Below are 25,335 nucleotides of genomic sequence, written 5' to 3' on the forward strand. Positions count from 1 at the left end.
AGGAGGCTTTGAAAAACTTGAGCTCTGCATGGGGAACAGAGGTGCTAGCAGTGAGACTTGGTTTTCACCTTCTTTGTTTAGTTGCAGCTGCTGCTACCCCACAATATGACTACTGGAAAACTGCGCACCAGCGACTGCTTCCAAACCCTGAATGTAATTAATAATACCAGACTCAGGGGTGATAGAGGGTATTCCAGGGCTGTCAGAACCAAGTTCGTGGGAGCAGCCTTCACTGTTTAAGTTTGAAGCAGTAGGGCCCAGCTGGTTTGACCACTGTGAAGTTATGGCATGCTGTTCTTTCACAAGATGATACAAAAGGGGATGATGGACGGAGCGTTTGAGCAAATCAAGCACTCACCCCTAGTCAACTGATCTGGGTTTAATCCATCACCATTCTTTAGCCCACTCAGCCACCCCAGTTCAGACATGGCCATATGCAAATCAGTCTGACCCTGTGCCTCATGGGAACAGTCCAGCCCGAACTGCCAAGCCATGTCTTCCCTGGACTGGAATGTAGCCATGCTAACATCACACAGTAACACTCCGATTATCCTCAGTCTTAGCACATACCGTGATCATCTCCATTCTTTCCATCCCTCAACCAAAAATACGAACTAACAGTTCGCAAGATGGGTCCTCGTCTTTTAGGTCCAGGCTAACTAATTCCAATTACTCCACCTCTCAGGTTCTGAGGCAGTAATTTCACATGTCACAGGACCTTTCCAAGATGCGAAAAAGAATCCAAAAATTCCACTTAAATCAATAATTTTTCTAACATAATAGATCATTGTGATATAATCTTAAAGTCCTAATGCAAAACACAAATACCATCATCTTGATATTAAGTATAGATTTCAGCTTAAAATCACTCACATTTATTCTCCCAAACATCAAAATACGTTCACATGCCAAGACCGGTCAAAGCTGTAGTTTCAACCTGCATCTGATACAAAACATCTATGATCAAAAGCTGCACATTTTAATATGTCTTCACAACCTTAGACACAAACATAATATCGCCTTACGCTCTCATAATGAATCCACAAAAGGAAAAAGAGACTGTGAGAGGCTGGCTCAGTATATGATGTACACCTATGTAAGTGGACACCTTGCCTTGATCCAGACAACAATTATGGTGATTTTAGTAGTCTTAGACAACCTTAAAGCACTCTAAGTGGTAGCTGTGGAGAGCAGCCTTCAGGCTTAGTCCAGAAGGAGTGTAAAGCAGATTGTTTTGCCTGCCACCCACCCAAACTCTACTAGAAACCTACCTTCCTGTCAGTTCTTCACATATTCAGGAAATATTCAGCAGCAGCTGACCTATACCATTTGTCTTTTATCAAGGGCCAACAGATATTAACGTCCATTACTAACATTCCCCTCTGCATCTTCCGTGCATCACTACAGCAAAGCACGATTGTGAAAGTATTAAAAATTGCCAACATTAAAAGCCATATTAAACAAATTACTTTGGGCAGTAGAGCACTACAGCATTCTCTACCTATCATCAACTCAAATACCTTATTAAATCCAACATCTACTTGGAAACAAGCTTCTAAGTTTGTGGAGTCAGCATAGATACCACTATCACAACCACTTCTGTTCTTATATGGCCCCACTTAAGTGAGGAGCCCCAAAGGGCCTGACCTTTCACTGCCTACAAATGAACATCTATCTACATCCAGTGGCATTCTTAATCCACTACTATGAACACCAATGCTACAATTACATTTTTGGAATTCTGCTGATAACACCACTTCTCCACGATATGTGTACTCGAGGTTAACATTTAAATGACTCAGAACCACCGCAGGCTAAACACTGACAAGACAGAAAAAAATGATATGTGCCAGTCTTATTTCTACCATTTGCCTTTTACTAAACCACAAGCATATATAACTGCTCCACCCCCACTTCCAAAGTAGTAAAGAGATTTTTGGACTCTATATGGATGCCTAACTCTCCATGAAAGTTTGAGTCCATAGCTTCAATGAAACCTAACTCCCTTCTTTTCATTTATGTTCACCCTCAAAGAGTTCTAACATTAACATCCCCTGTCCTCTATCACCTTCGTTATATCTCTTATCATCAGAGTCCAGGCATCTCCTCACTACCCAAAATTGCCAAAACTCTTGCACTGGTAAAACCTCATCCTTGGAAAATTTGATATCATTACCTAGCCCTAAATTAGAACTGTAATCTTTGAGACCCTCTACAAAATAAGCAACAGTCATGGAGAAACAGTCTCTTACATCACACTGTACATGTTAAACATACAAATTAACACCTAGTTGAAAGAGTTGAATTTTGTAGAATAAATCTATGAAATCACCTCCTCAGGGAATTTGGATATCTCCCGGAGATACCTACACAAAGTAATTTTATTCAAATTGCACTTGAACCCAAAGACAATAGTTAGATAGTTCATATTTCCCTACTACTGACGGGCATGTGAGGAGTTTAAAATTAAATTTATTACACAACTTTTGGTGCTTCATTGGTTACACTGTGCATTGCAATGGTCGAAATCATTTTAAGAATTTGGCATTCTAATGATGTGACTGGATTGGTGGTATACATTTACTCTCTATTCTGGAGGAGATTGTGCTAATGAAGCCACACTGTCCCTCGGCAAGTTCCTAATTCAGACTCCACTGTATGAGAGGTGCATGGGAATATTGCTTTACCCAGGTTAGAGGAACAATGTCTTATGACTTTTCTCCATTGTTCATTTTCCTACTATATGCTGGACAATTACATTCCAATATATTTTCCTTTCTCAAAATGTAATATCATATATATACAAAAAAAGTTTGATTGGTGACCATTAACACTGAAAATGTATTCCTTGATGGTTGACCTTCAAAGGATGATGTTTTGTTGTTCCCGACAATTATATTTCACAGGTCGCAATTGACTTAATCACCAATTAATTATCTCTTCACTAAGGTGTTTAACTGTCATTTAATCCACATGTATAACTCTTTCTTTCTCTCTTTCCTGCTCTTACCTAAATCCAGCTTTTGGGGGGCTGCGAACAGCAATTGCAGTTATAGGGAAAGGATTCTCTGGAGCCACCTTCACAACCCTCATCCTGTTTAGTGCTGAGCTCTACCCTACTGTCATCAGGTATGTATAAGCACTGCTTTTAGATATTCATAATTGATGATATGGTGCATAGCAAAACCACAGCCGTGTTGGCTGTCTCCAAAGAAGCAACTAAGAAGTTAAAGCAAGGTTCTGAAAAGCACCAATCCAATCTTCTACAGCATCTTTACATTGAATGGGCTGGGATTCTATGCACGGCATGCGTAATTCACAATATGCAATTTGTAATTTGTAAAGTAGCTACGAATCACTACAGTAGAGCTACAAATTACAATTCACAAACCTAGTAGTGGAAATTTCCACTTTCACCTCTCCTTTGTTGTTTATGGGGTTATGATTTCTATGCTTATCGAAGATACTATGAGCCTTTGTCTCTTTCTACATTTATACAGGAATGGGGTGGGCGGAATTTGCATAATCGCGTTACGCAAATCTCCGCGAAACGGTAAAAAATCTCCGCGAACACACAGAAATTCCGCAAACATGCACGATATTATTGCTTGTTCGCGATGCTTTTTTCCTGTTTGCAATCGCTGTTTATTTATTTATTTATTTATTTGTTTTTTTATTAGAGAGTTTTGTATAGCGCGAACAAGACCCTTCGGTATCAGAGCGCTTTACATTGCATGAGGTAGCAAAGACATAGTCAGGTATAGTAATAAACAGATACAGTTTTGTAAAATATAACTCTACCTGGTTAAATAGGGAAGTTAAGTACAATTTGCATGAGGTAGCATAGACATAGTCATGTATAGTAATAAACAGATACAGTTTTGTAAAATATAACTATACCTGGTTAAATAGCGAAGTTAAGTACAAATCGATACCAACTACAAGGGTTACCATAGTATACCATGGAGCTTAAAAGATTGGTATCGTCTATGGGAGGTACTTGTTCATTAGGAATATTTTCAATGCCCTCTTGAATGACGCTGTGTTTTTTAGTTTTCTAATGTTTGGTTGGAGAGAGTTCCAGATTCTGGGTGCTGTTCCTGAGAAAGCTCTATCGTAGGTTTTCTTCTTCTGGAAGATGGGCGGTCTCAGCACTAACTCCTTGGCACTCCTAGCTGGTCTGTTTCCTCCAGATAGTTCAATTTTTTGGGCAAGGTATCTTGGAGTATTGTAGTGGACTGCTTTATGAGTGATGCATGCCATTTTTAGTTGAATTCTGGCTTCGTACGGTAACCAGTTTAATGCTTTCAAGTGTGGAGAGATATGGTTGAATTTTCTCGATCGGTGATCATTTTAGAAGCTGCGTTGAGGCATGCTTTTAGTGGGGCTGTGGAGATTTTGGGTAGTCCTGCTAAAGTAGTGCAGCCATATTCAATCCTCGAGATTACCAATGATTGGACTGCTAGTTTAAGATCTGCCTGAGAGATGTAAGGTTTCATTTTTCTAATGTAGCTCAATTGAAAACGGGCACTTTTGGCCATTGCTTTGATATGAGCTTTCATATCAAGGTTCTCATCAAGTATGATTCCTAGTGATTTCGCCGAATCAACTAAGGAAGGGGTGCAGTTAAGCGCCGTGATCATTTTGGACCCTTCCTTGGACTGTGAGTGGTTCTTCGGTGGTGAGATTAGTAGGAATTCTGTTTTCTGGGTGTTTAGCTTCAGATGATTGCTTGTTAACCATTGTAATGTTGTATGTAGAGCCTCGTTCATTAGCTTGATGTCTTCCAGAGATGCGATTTTAATGTATAACTGTGTGTCGTCCACGTACATATGAAAGGCTATTTTAGAATTTCGAAGAATTTCCGTAAGCGGTTCGACATACAGGTTAAACAATGAAGGAGATAAAGTAGATCCTTGGGGAACTCCAATTGTGTTAGGGCAGGAAGACGACAAAGTTTGGTTGACCAGGAATCTTTGCGTTCTATTTTTGAGGAAGGAATCAAACCATTTCAGCACATTACCCGATATTCCCATCCTGTCCTGGAGCCTGTTCAGCAATTTTGCATGATTCACCGTGTCAAATGCCGAGGATAGGTCTAGAAGGATGAGTAGACATGATCTATTTTGGTCTAGGGCCTGTAAAGCATCATCAACTATATGTAGAATTGCTGTTTCCGTGCTGTGACCGTTCTGAAACCCGATTGGCATTCATCCAGTAGGGAGAAATTGTCTATGTGTTCGCTAAGTTGCTTTTGTACACATTTCTCTATTAGTTTGGCAAGTATAGGGATGTTGGTTACTGGGCGAAAGTTATTCGGATCAGCAGGGTTCGCTGTCGGTTTTTTGATAATGGGGACTACTTGTCCAGTTTTTAGGCATTCCGGAAGTATCCCTTGTGAGAGAGAGGCATTAATAATTTTTGTCCATATAGGAATCAGGATGTGGCTGACTTCTTTCATAAATTTTGATGGGAGAGGGTCGTTATAATTGCGTGCTCGAGGTGAAATATCTCGCGAACACAAACTTTCAGAACGCGAACACTTTCACCATGTTGCTACAAAAATAAAATGCACTTTCAAACCAACCCCTGTGTGCTGGCTTTCCCCAGACTTCTCTTGCACAGAGTCTGTTCTCTTGTAAGTTTAGGTCGCTGGCATGTGCATAAGCTAGCCACCAACTTGTTTGTCTGCAGCCAAACTCAAGGAGCCTTTTTTCTCTGGGGGCTGTATAGTTGGGTGTGGTGATCAGATCTTAGCTTACATTAAAAGACCCTAGAAGTTCAAGAGAAAAAGGCTAAAGTGACGTCATAGTTAGGTGTCGCAATGACTTCAAAACTAACATTTAAAATGTTGCCATGAATGTCTTATTACTTCACATATTACGTCACTCATGGCATATTAATCTTTAATGATATCACTGATTACTTTATTGAATGAATGTAACAGTTTGCTGTGCACTATTTATACAGGAAGGTTTCCAATGTTCTTCACCTAAATCCACCTTTCCACCACATATGTAGTTTTAGTTGGTATTATAATTATAAATGTAGATCAAATAAATTGCTGCAGCACTATTTACTTCATTTTTACTTAAGTCTTGAATAAATTTAAATTTATTAAATCAAATAAAATGTATTTTTCTGTAGTTAAATTTTAGACAATTCCCACCTAAAAAAATAGATGTTTTCTATTATACAATCACATTTATTATGACATATTATTGAAGGTGATTTGTAAAATTAGTTTGTAAGTAATTTAATCATATTTTAATCAAAAGTATTAGTAACATTAATTCATAAATTCCAAAAAGGTTGATAAAATAAGTTATTATTACAATTTTTTTTTATCTTTAGATATTTTAGTTAACATTGCATTACATTTAGTTATATTTAAAATAAAATATTTTTTATTATTATTTTCTATGTGGTTTTTTTTTAGTACCTATCTCCATCATTTTTTATGGGTGAGTATTGCAGTATCAGTTGTTGGTAATTTGTGTTGCTGAACTTACTAGTGTTTCTTTTTTCGCACTTGTAAACTTGACTCCCCCCTCTTGTTCACTGGATGGAGACGTGTACATTTACACTTTTGAGTAACATTACAATAGGGTTTTCCGAATATCCAAAAGTAGTACATTTACTCAAAAGTGTAAGATTAAATTACTCAAGTAAATTACTCACATGTGTAAGTTATGTTGAGGAATAGCTCCAGAAGTGTTCTGTGGATGAACATAGGCCAAAGTCAACACCTAGAAACTGTTCTTCCAAATGATTTTGCTCAGCAGGCGGACGTCTAGCATCGGCCCTGGTTCTCTGGCAAAATAATAATACATTTTTGGCCATCAGAGACTGAATTTCTTGGCAAAAAAAGGATCTGTGATTCACTGAAATCTGAACAAACACAGGTAGGACAGCAGGGGGAATATTCAGTAACATGAAGCACCTACTAGTCTGAGATAGCTGGATTGTAGCTGGGCAAGTAAAGAGAAATTACGCTTCCTATCCACCATGAATAGGCTGTGGGAGGCGGAATAACATCAACTTGGCAGCAGTCCCAACAAATGAGGACTGTTCTACATGCTGTTAGCCATAGCCTCTGATACCACCATGTCCTTTGGAGCAGTAAACAGCTATGCTGGCTGTGGTACAGGTTAAGTTTAAGAGGTCTGCATACAGCAATAGATGAGAACCCAAGAATGTTCTCTAAGCATTTGGTATTGCTGTGTAATTGACAAGCCAGAGATTGCAAATCCAAAAATGTGGGCCATCACATCTTTGAAGCACTCCAATGTAAAGCCAGCTTTTTTTTACCGGGCAGCCAGGAACCATCAAATGATATATTCATTTAGGATAAATGCACATTTCCAGAAACCCGGTGAATTTGATAATCTGAGTAAAAGAATTCTGAAATTCCCCAGGACTGGCCAGGAATATATTGCTGGCCATATCCCAAAAGGCCTTTGTATAGCTTCTCAGCAGTCAGATGGCATTCAGGCACCTCAAACCTAACTGCCAGATGAAAAGACTCTTTCCGGAATGCATCTATGCTTTGATTCATTGTTTAACGGTGCAGTAAAGAATTCATTGAGATTTACTTTGGTTGTGGAAGCTTGACCTACCAAGGGGCCGATTACGATGGCGGGCGGACAAAGTCCGCCTGCCATAGTGGTGCAAGCAGGACCGACCACCATAGGTGTGGCGGTCCCGCACGACAAATTAGGATGCGTCAGCCACACTGGCGGGCACATCCTGATGTTTACATTGTGGCGGGTGGCAGCACCCGCCACCATGTAAAAACACATGTTTTACATTTGAATGTACAACGTGGCAGGAACCATGTGGTGCCTACCGCCTTGTACATGCAAATGAAGAGGGGTACCTATGGTACCCCCCACGTGCAACACCCCACCCCCCACCCCCCTGGGGGCCCACAACGGGCCCACAAAGGCATTTCCCGCCTGTCTTTTTGCGGCAGAAACTCCGCCGCAAACGACAGGCATTCTAATATCCATGGCGGTGCCTGCACGGCACCGCCTCCATTAACCCCCTGTACCTGGTCCCGCAAGGCGGTCGGAACAGGCCCGCCTTACGGGACCACGGCGGACGGTCTTTCCGTCCGCCGCGGTACCGGTTCCCTTCCCACAGCCATCCTAATATGGGGTGGGAATTTTAAGGTCGATGGCGGTGAATCCGCGACATCCGGGCAGGCGGGCCTCACCGCCGACCCGGGGGTCACGGATTCACCGCCATCGTAATGGCCCCCAAGTTCTCAGGAGTCAATTGGGGGAGGTCAGAAAAGAGAGGTCCTTGATGATGTTTACCTACCAGGTGACTTACTGGGTAGCCGAACATGGCCCCACCTGCAAGTTTCCATCAGAAGATTTGTCTTGGGGCTTGATTGAGAATTTGAGTTTGGCAGTAGGTTACTTCACCACATATGTGACAGATATCCTGTATTCCTTTTTGCAAGTGCATTATATCCTCTGGCACTTGTAATAAGGTGGACGGGATACCATTACGTTTATGACTGCGTACCCGTCCACGAAACTCTAAATAAGACCCTTAGTCTCCACCGCTGGTAGCTGAAGGTCCAGCACTTCTGCTGCTGTTTGGACTTCTTCCTTAAACAGGCACTCTTCTCTAATGGGGGCTTTACCTCCTTCTTAGACAGAGTATCCACATCACTGCGACTCTGTGGCTATAAATATAGGCCAGCATCAGTGTGATGAAGAAGTAGCATTTTTTCTGCCTCCTCGTTGTCATCCTGATAATGAGTATCATTTCGAAGGCCTTAAACAGCGTTAGAATCTGATCCATCAAGGGAGGTGCAGGTTCTCATGCCAGCTCACCCTTCAGCAGTTCTCCTGTCTAGTTTGTTTTACAGCCAGCTACTCTCTGCTGCTGAGATGTTCTCCTGCTGCCCAATGTTTGCACTTCCTCTGTTTGTTTCTTGCTCTGTTTTGCCTTTTCTGCTTGTTTCTCTGCCCTCCGTTTTGCCTTTTTGTGCTAATTTTTCTGCCCTCTGTTTTACCCTCTTCTGCTCCATTTTACCTCTCTAGATAATTTTTCTGCCCTCTATTTTGCCTTTTCTGCCCTGTGTTTTGCCCCCTTCTGCTCTTTTATGCCTATTCTGCTTGTTTATCTGCCCTCTGTTTTGTATTTTCTGCCCTCTGTTTGTGCCTCCTCTGCTCACTTCTTGCTCTGTTTTGCCTTTTTTGTTCATTTTTCTGCCCTTTGTTTCTCCTTTTTCTGTTCATTTTTCTGTCCTTTGTTTTGACCTCTTCTACTCTGTTTTGCTTTTTCTGCTCATTTTTCTGCCCTCTCTTTTGCTTTTTTCTGCTTGGTTTTCTCCCCTCCTTTTTACAATTGTTCTGCCCTCCGTTCTGCTCTATTTTGTTTTTTTGCCCAATTTTCTGCCCTATGTTTTGCCTTTTCTGCTTGTTTCTCTGTCCTCTGTTTTGCCCTTTTTGCTCACTCGTTCTTCTGCCCTCTGTTTTGCCTTTTTTTGCATTATTCTTTCCTCTTCCCACCGTTCTCTCAAAACCTGTTGCAGGGGGAACTGACACGATGGAGTCCTCACACCCGGTGCCCAGATACCCCCAGCGGTGACATTGACTTGCTCTACAAATGCTGATTGACTGATTGATTGATAATCAAAATTGGGGACTGCATCTTTTTAATCTTATAAGTAGACATGGGCCTGTTTCATATTGGAAATGTTGTTGGGGTCAGTGCTAGAGCAGGTGCCACTGAAGTTGAGGCTGGTGCCAGAGCAATGGGAGCCAACAAGGCCTCTGAGGTAGGAGTAGCGGCATGCACCAGCACCAGCAGAGGGCCAAGTGGAAGAAGAATGAGTAGTGTGCAACCCCACCCCCATTAGATAAGATGCATCGCGGAACACAAACTACACTTACCACAGTCCTTAGGGGCGATCCCGCTGGTGTGTGAGTAGTGTGCGACCCCACCCCCATTTGTAATGTTAAAGCTCCCTCGAGCAGTTGGCTGACGAGCCTGGGACCCCGCACCTGCGCGCCTGAGTGGTACTAAACCTGGCAATATTTGGCAGCCACCGGCAACCCCAGAACACGACCTAATCCCTGCTGATGAGGGGTAAATACCCCGAAACACGTGTGCAGGGATGGTGAAGATAGCAGAAAATCAAAAGAAGATGCATCGCAGAACACAAACTACACTTACCACAGTCCTTAGGGGCGATCCCGCTGGTGTGTGAGTAGTGTGTGACCCCACCCCCATTTGTAATGGAAGAAGAATGAGGTTTGTTGCTGGCGGGGAAAGGTGGTTTGCCCTGTTCCCATCATGCACTGGGACAGGAACAGACTAATTTGCATATAGCCAGGTTCTGAGCTGGGATGGTGCAGTGAGCTAAAAAACGGTGATGGATTAAAACCATGATCCCTTGACGTGGTAAGAGTATTCTGCATCATTCAGAAACTCTGTCCATCACCACCCCCCTTTTCCAAAATCGGTTTATCCACACTATGTGTGGGAGGGTATACTCAGACGTGAGTTATCTTATGTTATGTTATGTTAAAAGTATTTTTGAGCGCACAGCTGCCCCAGCAAAGGGGCGTCCTGGCGCTATATTTGAAAAGGAACATAACAAACAACAAAGTAGGAAGCTAATAGGGGAGTGGGAAAAGATGAGTTTTCATAGCTTTCCTAAAAGCAAGAAGGTTATCTAAAGAGCGAATGTGGACAGGAAGTGCATTCCACAATTTGGCGGCAAGCACCATAAACGATCGTCCACCCAGTCCCTTGCTCATTGCACCATCAGGATTCAAGCAAGCCGGGCCGAAGAAGGCTGTGATGCCAGAAACCGGTCCCCGGAAGCTTGTTTAGTTCCCAGTATAAGAATTGGCTTGGTAGTTTGGTTTGCCCTGTTCCCATCATGCACTGGGACAGGAACAGACTAATTTGCATATAGCCATGTTCTGAGCTGGGATGGTGCAGTGAGCTAAAAAACGGCGATGGATTAAAACCATGATCTCTTGACTTGGTAAGAGTATTCTGCATCATTCAGAAACTCTGTCCATCACCACCCACTTTTTCCAAAATCTGTTTTATCCACACTATGTGTGGGAGGGTATACTCAGACGTGAGTCCCTTGCTCATTGCACCATCAGGATTCAAGCAAGCCGGGCCGAAGGAGGCTGTGATGCCAGAAACCGGTCCCTGGAAGCTTGTTTCCTTCCCAGTATAAGAATTGGCTTGGTAGTTTGGTTTGCCCTGTTCCCATCATGCACTGGGACAGGAACAGACTAATTTGCATACAGCCAGGTTCTGAGCTGGGATGGTGCAGTGAGCTAAAAAACGGTGATGGATTAAAACCATGATCTCTTGACCTGGTAAGAGTATTCTGCATCATTCAGAAACACTGTCCATCACCACCCACCTTTTCCAAAATCGGTTTTATCCACACTATGTGTGGGAGGGTATACTCAGACGTGAGTCCCTTGCTCATTGCACCATCAGGATTCAAGCAAGCCGGGCCGAAGTAAACTGTGATGCCAGAAACCGGTCCCCGGAAGCTTGTTTCCTTCCCAGTATAAGTATTGGCTTGGTAGTTTGGTTTGCCCTGTTCCCATCATGCACTGGGACAGGAACAGACTAATTTGCATATAGCCAGGTTCTGAGCTGGGATGGTGCAGTGAGCTAAAAAACGGTGATGGATTAAAACCATGATCTCTTGACTTGGTAAGAGTATTCTGCATCATTCAGAAACTCTGTCCATCACCACTCCCCTTTTCCAAAATCGGTTTTATCCATACTATGTGTGGGAGGGTATACTCAGACGTGAGTCCCTTGCTCATTGCACCATCAGGATTCAAGCAAGCCGGGCCGAAGAAGGCTGTGATGCCAGAAACCGGTCCCCGCAAGCTTGTTTCCTTCCCAGAGTAAGAATTGGCTTGGTAGTTTGGTTTGCCCTGTTCCCATCATGCACTGGGACAGGAACAGACTAATTTGCATATAGCCAGGTTCTGAGCTGGGATGGTGCAGTGAGCTAAAAAACGGTGATGGATTAAAACCATGATCTCTTGACTTGGTAAGAGTATTCTGCATCATTCAGAATCTCTGTCCATCACCACCCCCCTTTTCCAAAATCGGTTTATCCACACTATGTGTGGGAGGGTATACTCAGACGTGAGTCCCTTGTTCATTGCACCATCAGGATTCAAGCAAGCCGGGCCGAAGAAGGCTGTGATGCCAGAAACCGGTCCCCGGAAGCTTGTTTCCTTCCCAGTATAAGAATTGGCTTGGTAGTTTGGTTTGCCCTGTTCCCATCATGCACTGGGACAGGAACAGACTAATTTGCATATAGCCAGGTTCTGAGCTGGGATGGTGCAGTGAGCTAAAAAACGGTGATGAATTAAAACCATGATCTCTTGACTTGGTAAGAGTATTCTGCATCATTCAGAAACTCTGTAAATCACCATCCCCCTTTTCCAAAATCGGTTTCATAAATCACTATGTGTGGGAGGGTATACTCAGACGTGAGTCCCTTGCTCATTGCACCATCAGGATTCAAGCAAGCCGGGCCGAAGAAGGCTGTGATGCCAGAAACCGGTCCCCGGAAGCTTGTTTCCTTCCCAGTGTAAGAATCGGCTTGGTAGTTTTGTTTGCCCTGTTCCCATGATGCACTGGGACAGGAACAGACTAATTTGCATATAGCCAGGTTCTGAGCTGGGATGGTGCAGTGAGCTAAAAAACGGTGATGGATTAAAACCATGATCTCTTGACTTGGTAAGAGTATTCTGCATCATTCAGAAACTCTGTCCATCACCACCCCCCTTTTCCAAAATCGGTTTTATCCACACTATGTGTGGGAGGGTATACTCAGACGTGAGTCCCTTGCTCATTGCACCATCAGGATTCAAGCAAGCCGGGCCGAAGAAGGCTGTGATGCCAGAAACCGGTCCCCGGAAGCTTGTTTCCTTCCCAGTATAAGAATTGGCTTGGTAGTTTGGTTTGCCCTGTTCCCATCATGCACTGGGACAGGAACAGACTAATTTGCATATAGCCAGGGTCTGAGCTGGGATGGTGCAGTGAGCTAAAAAACGGTGATGGATTAAAACCATGATCTCTTGACTTGGTAAGAGTATTCTGCATCATTCAGAAACTCTGTCCATCACCACCCCCCTTTTCCAAAATCGGTTTTATCCACACTATGTGTGGGAGGGTATACTCAGACGTGAGTCCCTTGCTCATTGCACCATCAGGACTCAAGCAAGCCTTGCCGAAGGAGGCTGTGATGCCAGAAACCGGTCTCTGGAAGCTTGTTTCCTTCCCAGTATAAGAATTGGCTTGGTAGTTTGGTTTGCCCTGTTCCCATCATGCACTGGGACAAGAACAGACTAATTTGCATATAGCCAGGTTCTGAGCTGGGATGGTGCAGTGAGCTAAAAAACGGTGATGGATTAAAACCATGATCTCTTGACTTGGTAAGAGTATACTGCATCATTCAGAAACTCTGTCCATCACAACCCCCCTTTTCCAAAATCGGTTTTATCCACACTATGGGGGTCATTAGGATCGCGGACGGACTCAAGTCCATCCACGACCCCTGAGGAGGAGGGAACGTCCGCAGGGGCTGCGGCGTCCCCTCCGTGCTGATTAGGATGTGACCGCCAGGGTGGCGGTCACATCCTCTATGTTTAACATTGCGGCGGGTGCATCTTCAAGCTGCACCCGCCGCAATGTCAAAAATGCATGCATCGCATTTGCGTGCACAAAGCGGCAGGCACCGCGCGGTGCCTGCTGCTTTGTGCACGCAAATGCATGGGGGTACCATAGTGTAGGAGAGTAGGGTCTGCTATCCTATGGTCACCCCAAATTTTTGCTTTTTGCTTCACTGGTTTTCGACTACTGAGGCTGTGGGCCTGCTGATCAGACCCCCAGCCTGCTGTTCTCTCACTAAATTACTGACACATGTGCTATAGGCACATACCAATTGGAAATGGACTCCTTGTCAGCCCCTGTATAATGCACTATAGGTGCACAGGGCATAGGGGCCACCAAGGCCTACCAGGGGCTGCAGCATATCTTTTGCCACCCCTGGCTGGTTCTTAAATTGACACAACTGGCTGATCACTCAGCTGGGGTAAGGTGGTGTAAACACCCCTTGCTTAGATATAGTATACCTATATCTAAACCTATATCTGGACACATGTAAACCTGTGAGCCACTCCTATAGAAGGCCCCATCAATCCTGGAGGCTGAGTGCGTGGTTTTATGTGAGATGGAGCTCTAGCATGAGCTGAGCCTGTCTGCAGCTGTCGGGAACAAATCCCTAAGCTGTTTCAGGATAATGCCATACCATATACTCTTAAGTGCCTTATAATCCTCGCGGTTAAATAGCAACTTTGGTTTGGCTTTATCAAAACATGTTGTGTAAGGTGTCATACGATTTGGAATACCATCCCCTCGCCAGTTCTGGCGACGGGGATGGCATTCCACCCCTCTAGAGGGGTAAGACATGTTACTTTACTTTAATGCGGTTGATTTCTCCAAAGACCTTAAGATCCACAAAATGGATGCCTCTGCCACAGACAAATGTCTGGACCCCTGCAGTTGACCGAAACTCGACCAAATGGGTCCTGGACAAAGGGTTTCCTGTCACAGGAGGGTGTCACCGCCCTCCAGACAGGAGATAGTGTATTGTAGCAGGGAGGTTTGAAAGAAACCAGACACTGCTTGGGGCGCACAAGGCTGCCCCTTGCATAATCCGGCCAAACCGGTTCTGGGGCACTCCAGCCCTCGTGCCAGGGCGGCCTGGATCAAAGGAAGGGGGTGTATCCACCCACTTCCTGGGTCCCACCCATAGGAGGGGACCTAGCAGGTAATCACGCCCCCCAGATTCGAATAAGAGTGGGAGCAGTGCCAATGCACATCAGATTTTCCTGGAAGAAACATTAGAAACGAAACTCTGGACCCTTGGACCTCCATCTCAACGTGGAAGCCCGAAGAATCTCCCTTGTGGTCAAGGAGTGACCACCCTGCAGCAGCAGGCACCATCCAGCCCTCGACGTCTACTTAGTTGCAGTTCCCGCCGGAACTCGAGCGACTGAGATCGACGAGATCAAGCTTGCCAGCCTTCCAACAGCCCGATCCACAGTCCCTGCAGAGCTGAGACCCGTGGAGGCGACCGGAAGCGTGGGGCACGCCATCTTGAATTGACCACGAGACGCTGACCGTGCAGCCCACGAGTGACCCTCGAAGCTGTGCACCGGGGTTTGAGAAGCCCCCACCCTGAGCTGCTCCTGAGCCGAAGTTCAGCCCTCCACACTCGACGAGTGCTGCGTGGGGCCCTTTGGCTCTATTTGGCTCAACGCGTTGGCCCGGTCACTTGCCAGCTGGCTAGTGGTCCCTGTGCCGACGAAACTACAAAGAAGACTCGTGAATCTGGTTGCTCCAGATCCACACCAGCTCCCCTGAAAAGGAGCCCCGACTCTGACCTTCCTGGTCCGAGTGAGAAGCAATCTTCCGATCCCGCGTGGATTGCTCTTACCAAGGCTTGTTTGCTCCAAACTTGAAGCCGACTGCACCGACGGTGAGAGCCTGCGTGGGACAGATCGTGACCTGCTCCTGGACGTCGCAGATGCCCCAGAGCCCACATGACAGCGGAGAGAAGCTCCTCGACGACCACCTGATTGCGCCCGACATTGCCTGGTTCCGTCCTGGTTCCACCCTGGTCACTGCTGAGTGACCCAGACTCTGTCCCCTCTGCTTTCAGGTACTCTACAACTTGAGTCCACCCTTGGACTCCACCGGACACTTCATCTTCACCCTGCCTGCAGCCCTTTCAGCTCCAAGCACCAAGAGCCTGCGTGTCAAAACCCGACGCCACTTCGACCCTGTGCACCCACTTCCTGTGGGTGAGGTAACTTTGCTCCGCCGGTGTTCCCACACTGGTGCACACCTCTAGGGTCTGTGTGTTAAGTTTTGTTCCTCTAGGTTCAGCGGAAGTGTCCTTAAACTTTAACTCTATGACTGTTACGCACCATTGGTTAACATTGGTGCATGCGTGCGCTTTCCGCACATCTCCCGAATCCCGAGGGCCATTCCCGACTTCAGCATTGCTTGTCCTGACTGCTCCCAGCGATTCCCTAGGCCCTAGGCCTAACCACTGTTCGAGTGGCCTCTCTTATACCACTTGTTTAGTATATGGTTTGAGTGGCCACCCGCCCTCATCCATAATTGTGCAACTTGTATGTTTAAACAGTGCTTTTGATTTAACGCTTGTGCCCCTTTATTCATAAAGAATACTGGGGATTGTTTTTAGTAATAAACACATATATTTTTATAATATATACTTGTGTGGTGTCCTTTCATTTGATATTACAGGATTGTATGTGGTAAAACAGCTCGCTTAACACGACCTCTTAAGTTAAGCCTTTAGGCTGCTTAGTCCATGCTACCCCTAGGATAGCTTGTCTAATAAGGTTGACTTACAACCAGACACCATAAGGGATTGTTTGGTCAGGTAGTAGGTGGTTCCAGAATTGGAAACATCCCCTACCAGGCCAACTTCTCACATTGGTGAGCAGCGGTGCGGATTTGAGCTTGCTGTTGTTTTACCATTGCAATCTTTATATCAAATTGAAAGATCACATCAAGTACCTCTAGGTACATATAAATCAAAAGCTTAGCATATTACGTTCTACTGAACTTAGTAGTTGTAGATTAAAGGGATTAGCACACCCTGACTACAACTCACTAGCAAGGTACAGTAGGAAAACACTTAGTGTATGTGTAATGTAATGTAATGTATAGGCATTTATATAGCGCACTACTTACCCGTAGGGTCCCAAGGCGCTTCGACCGCTGCGAAACCCTTCCTGGCTTCCCTGAGAGATGGTCCCTTAATGGGTATCTCCAGGGTGAGACCAGGCATCCCCGGCGGTCTGGTGGGGCCGTTAGTGAAGATGAGGCAAGCTAATGCCCAGAGTTGCCGAGTGTGAACGCTGATCAGAGTGGGCACCGAGGCGAGAGAATTATCGAGTCCGCTGACCCTGGTCCAGAAACCTGCCGCGCCGGGAATCGAACCCTGGTCCCGGGCCGTCCTCTGCTCTCGGGTCTGCCGCCTCTAACCAGTGAGCCACACTACTTCACTAGTGTAGGTAAGTGCACCACTTACACCTCACTAGTAACCATGTATGACACAGGAAAAGCCTCAGGGTCTACTCCTGTGACAGTTGACCTTACCCAGGCAACTTTTGGATATGACAAGTTAACCCGCAGAGACTTGATTGCCTTGTGCAAAGCAAGAGGGTTAAAAAGGGGCAGAAGCCCCACCTGCCTAATCCTGGTAGAAATCCTAGAACAGGATGACTTAGAAAAGGCGAAGCAAGCTTCCCTAGAAACAGGAAATGGAGGGAACCCCCCTGTAACTGATCCCCCTGAAGAGGAGGATGATGATGACTTAGATGAGGACTCAGATGTTGAGGACTTAGAAGTTCAGGAACAGGGTAGCCAGGTTCCAGTTGGTAGGCTTAGCCAGGCCAACTTGGACCTACTGGGGAATGGAGAGGGCCAGCACCTCCCCAGAACCCAACATGTTATTCTCCCAGGCAACAGAAGAGTGAGATCTCCCTCAGGGGACTCTCATATTTCTAGTGCCTCCAGAGAATCACAGAGAGGCATGAGTGCTTCTCAAAAGCTAGAGCATAGGGCCAGAATGAGGGCTGTCAAACTCCAGATAGAGAGGGAGGAGGTAGCCTTGGCTCAAGCTAGACTTGCCTTGGCAAGAGAGCAGAAATTAAGTGGCTTAGATGTCACTGGTGGCAGCAATTTTCCAAGAGAAAAAGACAGGGCCTATGACAATAGAAACCTGACAAAAATTGTGCCCCCCTTTAAAGAAGGGGATGACATCCACAAATGGATGACTGCTCTTGAGAGAGCCTGCATGGTACAGCAGGTTCCTGAGAATCAGTGGGCTGCAATTTTGTGGTACTCCTTTTCTGAGAAAGGGAGAGACAGGCTCCTCACAGTTAGACCTGAGGATGCCAAAAACTACTCTGTTTTGAAGAGTGCTCTTATTGAAGGGTTTGGCCTAACCACTGAGCAATACAGGTTGTTGTTCAGAGACACCCAAAAAGCACAGACTCAAGACTGGACTGATTTCGTTGAGTGTGCCACTAAGGCTTTGGAGGGTTGGTTGCAGGGAAGTAAAGTTTCAGACTATACAGGATTGTACAATCTTATAATGAGAGAACAGATCCTTAATAACTGTACAAACCAGCTGTTGCATCAATACCTTATTGACTCTGATCTGACCTCTCCCCAAGAATTGGGAAAGAAGGCGGACAAATGGGTCAGAACAAGGATTAAGCAGAAACCCCAGAACCAAGGTGGTGACCAGAAGAAAACAGACCAGAAGGGTGGTAATCAGAATCAGAAAGATAAAGAAAAAGACCAGAAGTCTTCAGGCCCCCAAACTAATAGTAAGGAGGGTGGTTCCCAGAATGGTAACAAGAAGAAGAAGAACAAAGGTCCAAAGACACCTTGGTGTAATACCTGCAAATCAGTTTCACACTGGGGCAGTGAGTGCACCAAGGCAAATCCAGTTCCCACCACTACAGCTCCTAAAGCAACTGCAACCCCAAGTACAGTAAGCAGTGGTGGAACACAGTCCAAGGGTGTAGCTGGGTTGACCCTGGGTATTGAAGTAGGATCTGGCCTAGTCAGAATCCCTACACAGGCAGTTCTCCTGTATGATGTGGACATTGAGTTGCCCACTGCAGTAAGCCCCACTAACCTGGGCAAATACAGGCAGACTCCCTTAATTAATGAGAAACTGGCTCAAGCCTACAGGGACACATGTGCCAGTGTCACCATGGTGACACCTGACTTTGTGGACCCTGGACAGATTGTACTAGGAGAGAGCTACCTAGTAACCAATGCAAGCAACTCCACTACTTCCCATAGTGTGGCAGTTGTGAACTTCTCCTGGGGAGGAGTTGATGGCCTAAAGAAAGTTGTGGTGAGTGCAGACCTACCAGTAGACTGTCTGTTAGGCAATGACCTTGAAAGCTCAGCATGGTCAGAAGTGGAGTACAGGACTCATGCAGAAATGCTAGGGATTTCAGAGCATGTCCTTGCCATGACAAGGGCTCAGGCTAAGAAGTGCCTTCCTGAACCAGTGGTGGATCTTGAGACAATAGACCAGCCACAACCCAAGAGAAGGAGCAAGAGAGGAAAGGCCCAGCCTTCCACCTTGCCCCAGGTTGAGGATCAAGTTTCAGAGGAAACTGATTCTGCAGTCCAAGAGGAGACTGTCTCTGAGGAGCTTGAACCTGACCAGGTTGAGTTTCTGGGGACAGGGGGACCCTCAAGGGCAGACCTGAGGCAGGCTCAATTAGATTGCCCTTCCCTTGAACCCCTCAGACAGCAGGCCGCTGCTGAGGCTGCTGGGGATGCCCAAGGTACCCATACTGTGTATTGGGATGATGGGCTCCTTTACTCAGAGGCTAGAGACCCCAAGCCTGGCATGACCAGGAGGTTGGTTATACCTCTGCAGTTTAGGGGGTTCCTTCTTACCTTGGCCCATGATATTCCCCTTGCAGGACACTTAGGCCAGAACAAGACGTGGGACAGGCTTGTCTCACACTTTCACTGGCCTCACATGTCAGAGAATGTCAAGGAGTTTTGTCGCTCCTGTGTCACTTGCCAAGCCAGTGGTAAGTCAGGTGGCACAACAAAGGCCCCCCTAATACCACTACCTGTGGTGGGGGTCCCCTTTGAGAGAGTTGGAATTGATATTGTGGGTCCAATGGACCCCCAAACAGCATCTGGGAACAGATTCATACTGGTGGTAGTGGATCATGCCACCAGGTATCCAGAGGCTATTCCCCTAAGGACCACCACAGCACCTGTGGTGGCAAAAGCCCTCATTGCAGTTTTCTCAAGAGTGGGCTTTCCTAAGGAGGTACTATCAGATAGGGGCACCAATTTTATGTACAGCTATCTGAAAGCAATGTGGAAGGAATGTGGAGTAAACTATAAGTTTACCACCCCATATCATCCACAGTGCAATGGGCTTGTGGAGAGATTTAACAAGACCCTTAAAGGCATGATAAAAGGATTACCAGAGAAGCTCAGGCGGAAATGGGACATTCTTTTACCCTGCCTGCTCTTTGCTTACAGAGAGGTCCCACAGAAGGGGGTTGGCTACAGCCCTTTTGAACTTTTGTTTGGCCACCCTGTGAGAGGTCCATTGTGTTTGGTGAAAGAAGGATGGGAGTTACCTCTCAAACAACCCAAACTAGACATAGTGGACTATGTACTTGGTCTCCGCTCCAGGATGGCTGAGTACATGGAAAGAGCATCTAAAAACCTGGAGGCCAGCCAAGAATTACAGAAAGCTTGGCATGACCAAAAGGCTGTGCTGGTAGAGTTCCAACCAGGACAGAAGGTATGGGTACTGGAGCCAGTGGCTCCAGCAGCACTCCAAGACAAATGGAGTGGACCCTATCCTATTATTGCAAAGAAGGGAGAAGTCACCTACTTGGTGGACTTTGGAACACCCAGGAGCCCTCACAGGGTAATCCATGTGAATCGCTTGAAAGCATTTGTGGACAGGGAGGACATGAGCTTGCTCATGGCCACAGATGGGGAACAGGAGGAAGAGAGTGACCCTCTCCCAGACCTGCTTTCTCAGAACCCTGATGATGGTTCAGTTGATGGAGTAGCCTTGGCAGGCAGCCTCACTGACCAGCAACAGATGGACTGCAGACAAGTTTTTCAGGCCCACAGGCATTTGTTTTCACTCACACCCAGCCAGACTGACTGGTGTACCCATGTTGTGGACACTGGTGACAGTCTGCCTGTCAAGAATAAGATCTACAGGCAACCTGACCATGTCAGAGACTGCATCAAGGCTGAGGTGCAAAAGATGTTAGAGCTTGGAGTGATTGAGCCATCAGAGAGCCCATGGGCCAGCCCAGTAGTCCTGGTGCCAAAACCTCATACCCAAGAGGGAAAGAGAGAAATGAGGTTTTGCGTGGATTACAGGGGTCTCAATGCTGTCACTAGGACAGATGCTCACCCCATTCCAAGAGCAGATGAGCTCATTGACAGATTGGCTTCTGCCAAGTTTCTGAGCACATTCGATCTGACAGCTGGCTACTGGCAAATCAGACTAGCTGAGGAGTCAAAGGCCAAGACAGCATTCTCTACCCCTAGTGGACATTATCAGTTTGTGGTAATGCCCTTTGGTTTGAAGAATGCACCTGCCACTTTCCAAAGGTTGGTGAACCAAGTCCTTACTGGGTTGGATGACTTTTGTGCAGCTTATCTGGATGATATTGCTGTCTTTAGCTCCACCTGGGAGGATCACCTGATCCACCTGAAGAGAGTTTTGGAGGCCCTGCAGAAGGCAGGCCTAACTATCAAGGCCACTAAGTGCCAGATAGGGCAGAGTAAGGTTGTATACCTGGGCCATCTAGTAGGTGGAGGCCAGGTTCAGCCACTGGAGAGCAAAATCCAGGCCATACAGGACTGGGCTCCTCCAGTTACCCAGACACAAGTCAGAGCCTTCTTGGGCCTGACTGGGTATTACAGGAAGTTTGTGAAGAACTATGGGTCTATAGTGACACCATTAAATGACTTGACATCCAAGAAGATGCCAAAAAAGGTTCAGTGGACAGTTAGCTGTCAGAAGGCATTTGAAGACCTGAAGAAGGCCATGTGCTCTGCACCTATCCTAAAGAGTCCTGACTACTCCAAACAGTTCATTGTACAGACAGATGCTTCTGAGTTGGGGGTGGGAGCTGTGCTCTCACAACTTAATCAAGATGGTCAAGACCAGCCTATTGCTTTCATTAGCAGGAGGCTGACCCCAAGAGAAAAACGTTGGTCAGCCATTGAGAGGGAGGCCTTTGCTGAAGACTTATCTGGTCAAGGTTAGTTTAATGTCCCTGCGTTTGGGGGGGGGGTTGTGTAGGAGAGTAGGGTCTGCTATCCTATGGTCACCCCAAATTTTTGCTTTTTGCTTCACTGGTTTTCGACTACTGAGGCTGTGGGCCTGCTGATCAGACCCCCAGCCTGCTGTTCTCTCACTAAATTACTGACACATGTGCTATAGGCACATACCAATTGGAAATGGACTCCTTGTCAGCCCCTGTATAATGCACTATAGGTGCACAGGGCATAGGGGCCACCAAGGCCTACCAGGGGCTGCAGCATATCTTTTGCCACCCCTGGCTGGTTCTTAAATTGACACAACTGGCTGATCACTCAGCTGGGGTAAGGTGGTGTAAACACCCCTTGCTTAGATATAGTATACCTATATCTAAACCTATATCTGGACACATGTAAACCTGTGAGCCACTCCTATAGAAGGCCCCATCAATCCTGGAGGCTGAGTGCGTGGTTTTATGTGAGATGGAGCTCTAGCATGAGCTGAGCCTGTCTGCAGCTGTCGGGAACAAATCCCTAAGCTGTTTCAGGATAATGCCATACCATATACTCTTAAGTGCCTTATAATCCTCGCGGTTAAATAGCAACTTTGGTTTGGCTTTATCAAAACATGTCGTGTAAGGTGTCATACGATTTGGAATACCATCCCCTCGCCAGTTCTGGCGACGGGGATGGCATTCCACCCCTCTAGAGGGGTAAGACATGTTACTTTACTTTAATGCGGTTGATTTCTCCAAAGACCTTAAGATCCACAAAATGGATGCCTCTGCCACAGACAAATGTCTGGACCCCTGCAGTTGACCGAAACTCGACCAAATGGGTACTGGACAAAGGGTTTCCTGTCACAGGAGGGTGTCACCGCCCTCCAGACAGGAGATAGTGTATTGTAGCAGGGAGGTTTGAAAGAAACCAGACACTGCTTGGGGCGCACAAGGCTGCCCCTTGCATAATCCGGCCAAACCGGTTCTGGGGCACTCCAGCCCTCGTGCCAGGGCGGCCTGGATCAAAGGAAGGGGGTGTATCCACCCACTTCCTGGGTCCCACCCATAGGAGGAGACCTAGCAGGTAATCACGCCCCCCAGATTCGAATAAGAGTGGGAGCAGTGCCAATGCACATCAGATTTTCCTGGAAGAAACATTAGAAACGAAACTCTGGACCCTTGGACCTCCATCTCAACGTGGAAGCCCGAAGAATCTCCCTTGTGGTCAAGGAGTGACCACCCTGCAGCAGCAGGCACCATCCAGCCCTCGACATCTACTTAGTTGCAGTTCCCGCCGGAACTCGAGCGACTGAGATCGACGAGATCAAGCTTGCCTGCCTTCCAACAGCCCGATCCACAGTCCCTGCAGAGCTGAGACCCGTGGAGGCGACCGGAAGCGTGGGGCACGTCATCTTGAATTGACCACGAGACGCTGACCGTGCAGCCCACGAGTGACCCTCGAAGCTGTGCACCGGGGTTTGAGAAGCCCCCACCCTGAGCTGCTCCTGAGCCGAAGTTCAGCCCTCCACACTCGACGAGTGCTGCGTGGGGCCCTTTGGCTCTATTTGGCTCAACGCGTTGGCCCGGTCACTTGCCAGCTGGCTAGTGGTCCCTGTGCCGACGAAACTACAAAGAAGACTCGTGAATCTGGTTGCTCCAGATCCACACCAGCTCCACCTGAAAAGGAGCCCCGACTCTGACCTTCCTGGTCCCAGTGAGAAGCAATCTTCCGATCCCGCGTGGATTGCTCTTACCAAGGCTTGTTTGCTCCAAACTTGAAGCCGACTGCACCGACGGTGAGAGCCTGCGTGGGACAGATCGTGACCTGCTCCTGGACGTCGCAGATGCCCCAGAGCCCACGTGACAGTGGAGAGAAACTCCTCGACGACCACCTGATTGCGCCCGACATTGCCTGGTTCCGTCCTGGTTCCACCCTGGTCACTGCTGAGTGACCCAGACTCTGTCCCCTCTGCTTTCAGGTACTCTACAACTTGAGTCCACCCTTGGACTCCACCGGACACTTCATCTTCACCCTGCCTGCAGCCCTTTCAGCTCCAAGCACCAAGAGCCTGCGTGTCAAAACCCGACGCCACTTCGACCCTGTGCACCCACTTCCTGTGGGTGAGGTAACTTTGCTCCGCCGGTGTTCCCACACTGGTGCACACCTCTAGGGTCTGTGTGTTAAGTTTTGTTCCTCTAGGTTCAGCGGAAGTGTCCTTAAACTTTAACTCTATGACTTTTACGCACCATTGGTTAACATTGGTGCATGCGTGCGCTTTCCACACATCTCCCGAATCCCGAGGGCCATTCCCGACTTCAGCATTGCTTGTCCTGACTGCTCCCAGCGATTCCCTAGGCCCTAGGCCTAACCACTGTTCGAGTGGCCTCTCTTATACCACTTGTTTAGTATATGGTTTGAGTGGCCACCCGCCCTCATCCATAATTGTGCAACTTGTATGTTTAAACAGTGCTTTTGATTTAACGCTTGTGCCCCTTTATTCATAAAGAATACTGGGGATTGTTTTTAGTAATAAACACATATATTTTTATAATATATACTTGTGTGGTGTCCTTTCATTTGATATTACAGGATTGTATGTGGTAAAACAGCTCGCTTAACACGACCTCTTAAGTTAAGCCTTTAGGCTGCTTAGTCCATGCTACCCCTAGGATAGCTTGTCTAATAAGGTTGACTTACAACCAGACACCATAAGGGATTGTTTGGTCAGGTAGTAGGTGGTTCCAGAATTGGAAACATCCCCTACCAGGCCAACTTCTCACACATAGGTACCCCCCATGTGCACCCCCCACCCCCCCTTCACCCAGGGGGCCCGCAACGGGCCCCCAAAGTGAATGTCCGTATGCTTTTCCATGGCGGAAAAGCCACCATGGAAAAGCATGTATTCACCACCATCATAATATGGCCGACGATGTCTCATAGACACCGCCTGCCATGTTATAGCTTTTCCACCGCGGTCGGTAGGGGAGCGCGGCGGAAAAGCGGCGGACGGTCTTCCTGACCCCCCAGCCATCCTAATCTGGCGGGGGGTCTTTGAAGGCTCCGCCGCGGTTTTTCGGCATCCTCCTGGCCCGCGGATACTTCCGCCGGCCCGGAGGATGCGGAAAAACCGCAATCCTAATGAGGCCCTATGTGTGGGAGGGTATACTCAGACGTGAGTCCCTTGCTCATTGCACCATCAGGATTCAAGCAAGCCGGGCCGAAGAAGGCTGTGATGCCAGAAACCGGTCCCCGGAAGCTTTTTTCCTTCCCAGTATAAGAATTGGCTTGGTAGTTTGGTTTGCCCTGTTCCCATCATGCACTGGGACAGGAACAGACTAATTTGCATATAGCCAGGTTCTGAGCTGGGATGGTGAAGTGAGCTAAAAAACGGTGATGGATTAAAACCATGATCTCTTG

General features: G+C 46.8%; 1 protein-coding gene across 1 annotated transcript in view; it reads left to right on the forward strand.

Annotated features, from left to right (window-relative positions):
* LOC144824399 (solute carrier family 22 member 7-like) overlaps window positions 1–25,335 on the forward strand; it is a 259,657-nt gene that overhangs the window by 200,221 nt on the left and 34,101 nt on the right. Inside the window, exon 9 of the mRNA XM_078683509.1 lies at window positions 3,021–3,129. Within this exon, the coding sequence (XP_078539635.1) occupies window positions 3,021–3,129 (109 nt within the window). The remainder of the gene's footprint in view (window positions 1–3,020; window positions 3,130–25,335) is intronic.

This window comes from Lissotriton helveticus, chromosome 3_1, assembly GCF_964261635.1.
Source record: "Lissotriton helveticus chromosome 3_1, aLisHel1.1, whole genome shotgun sequence".
NCBI lineage: Eukaryota > Metazoa > Chordata > Amphibia > Caudata > Salamandridae > Lissotriton > Lissotriton helveticus.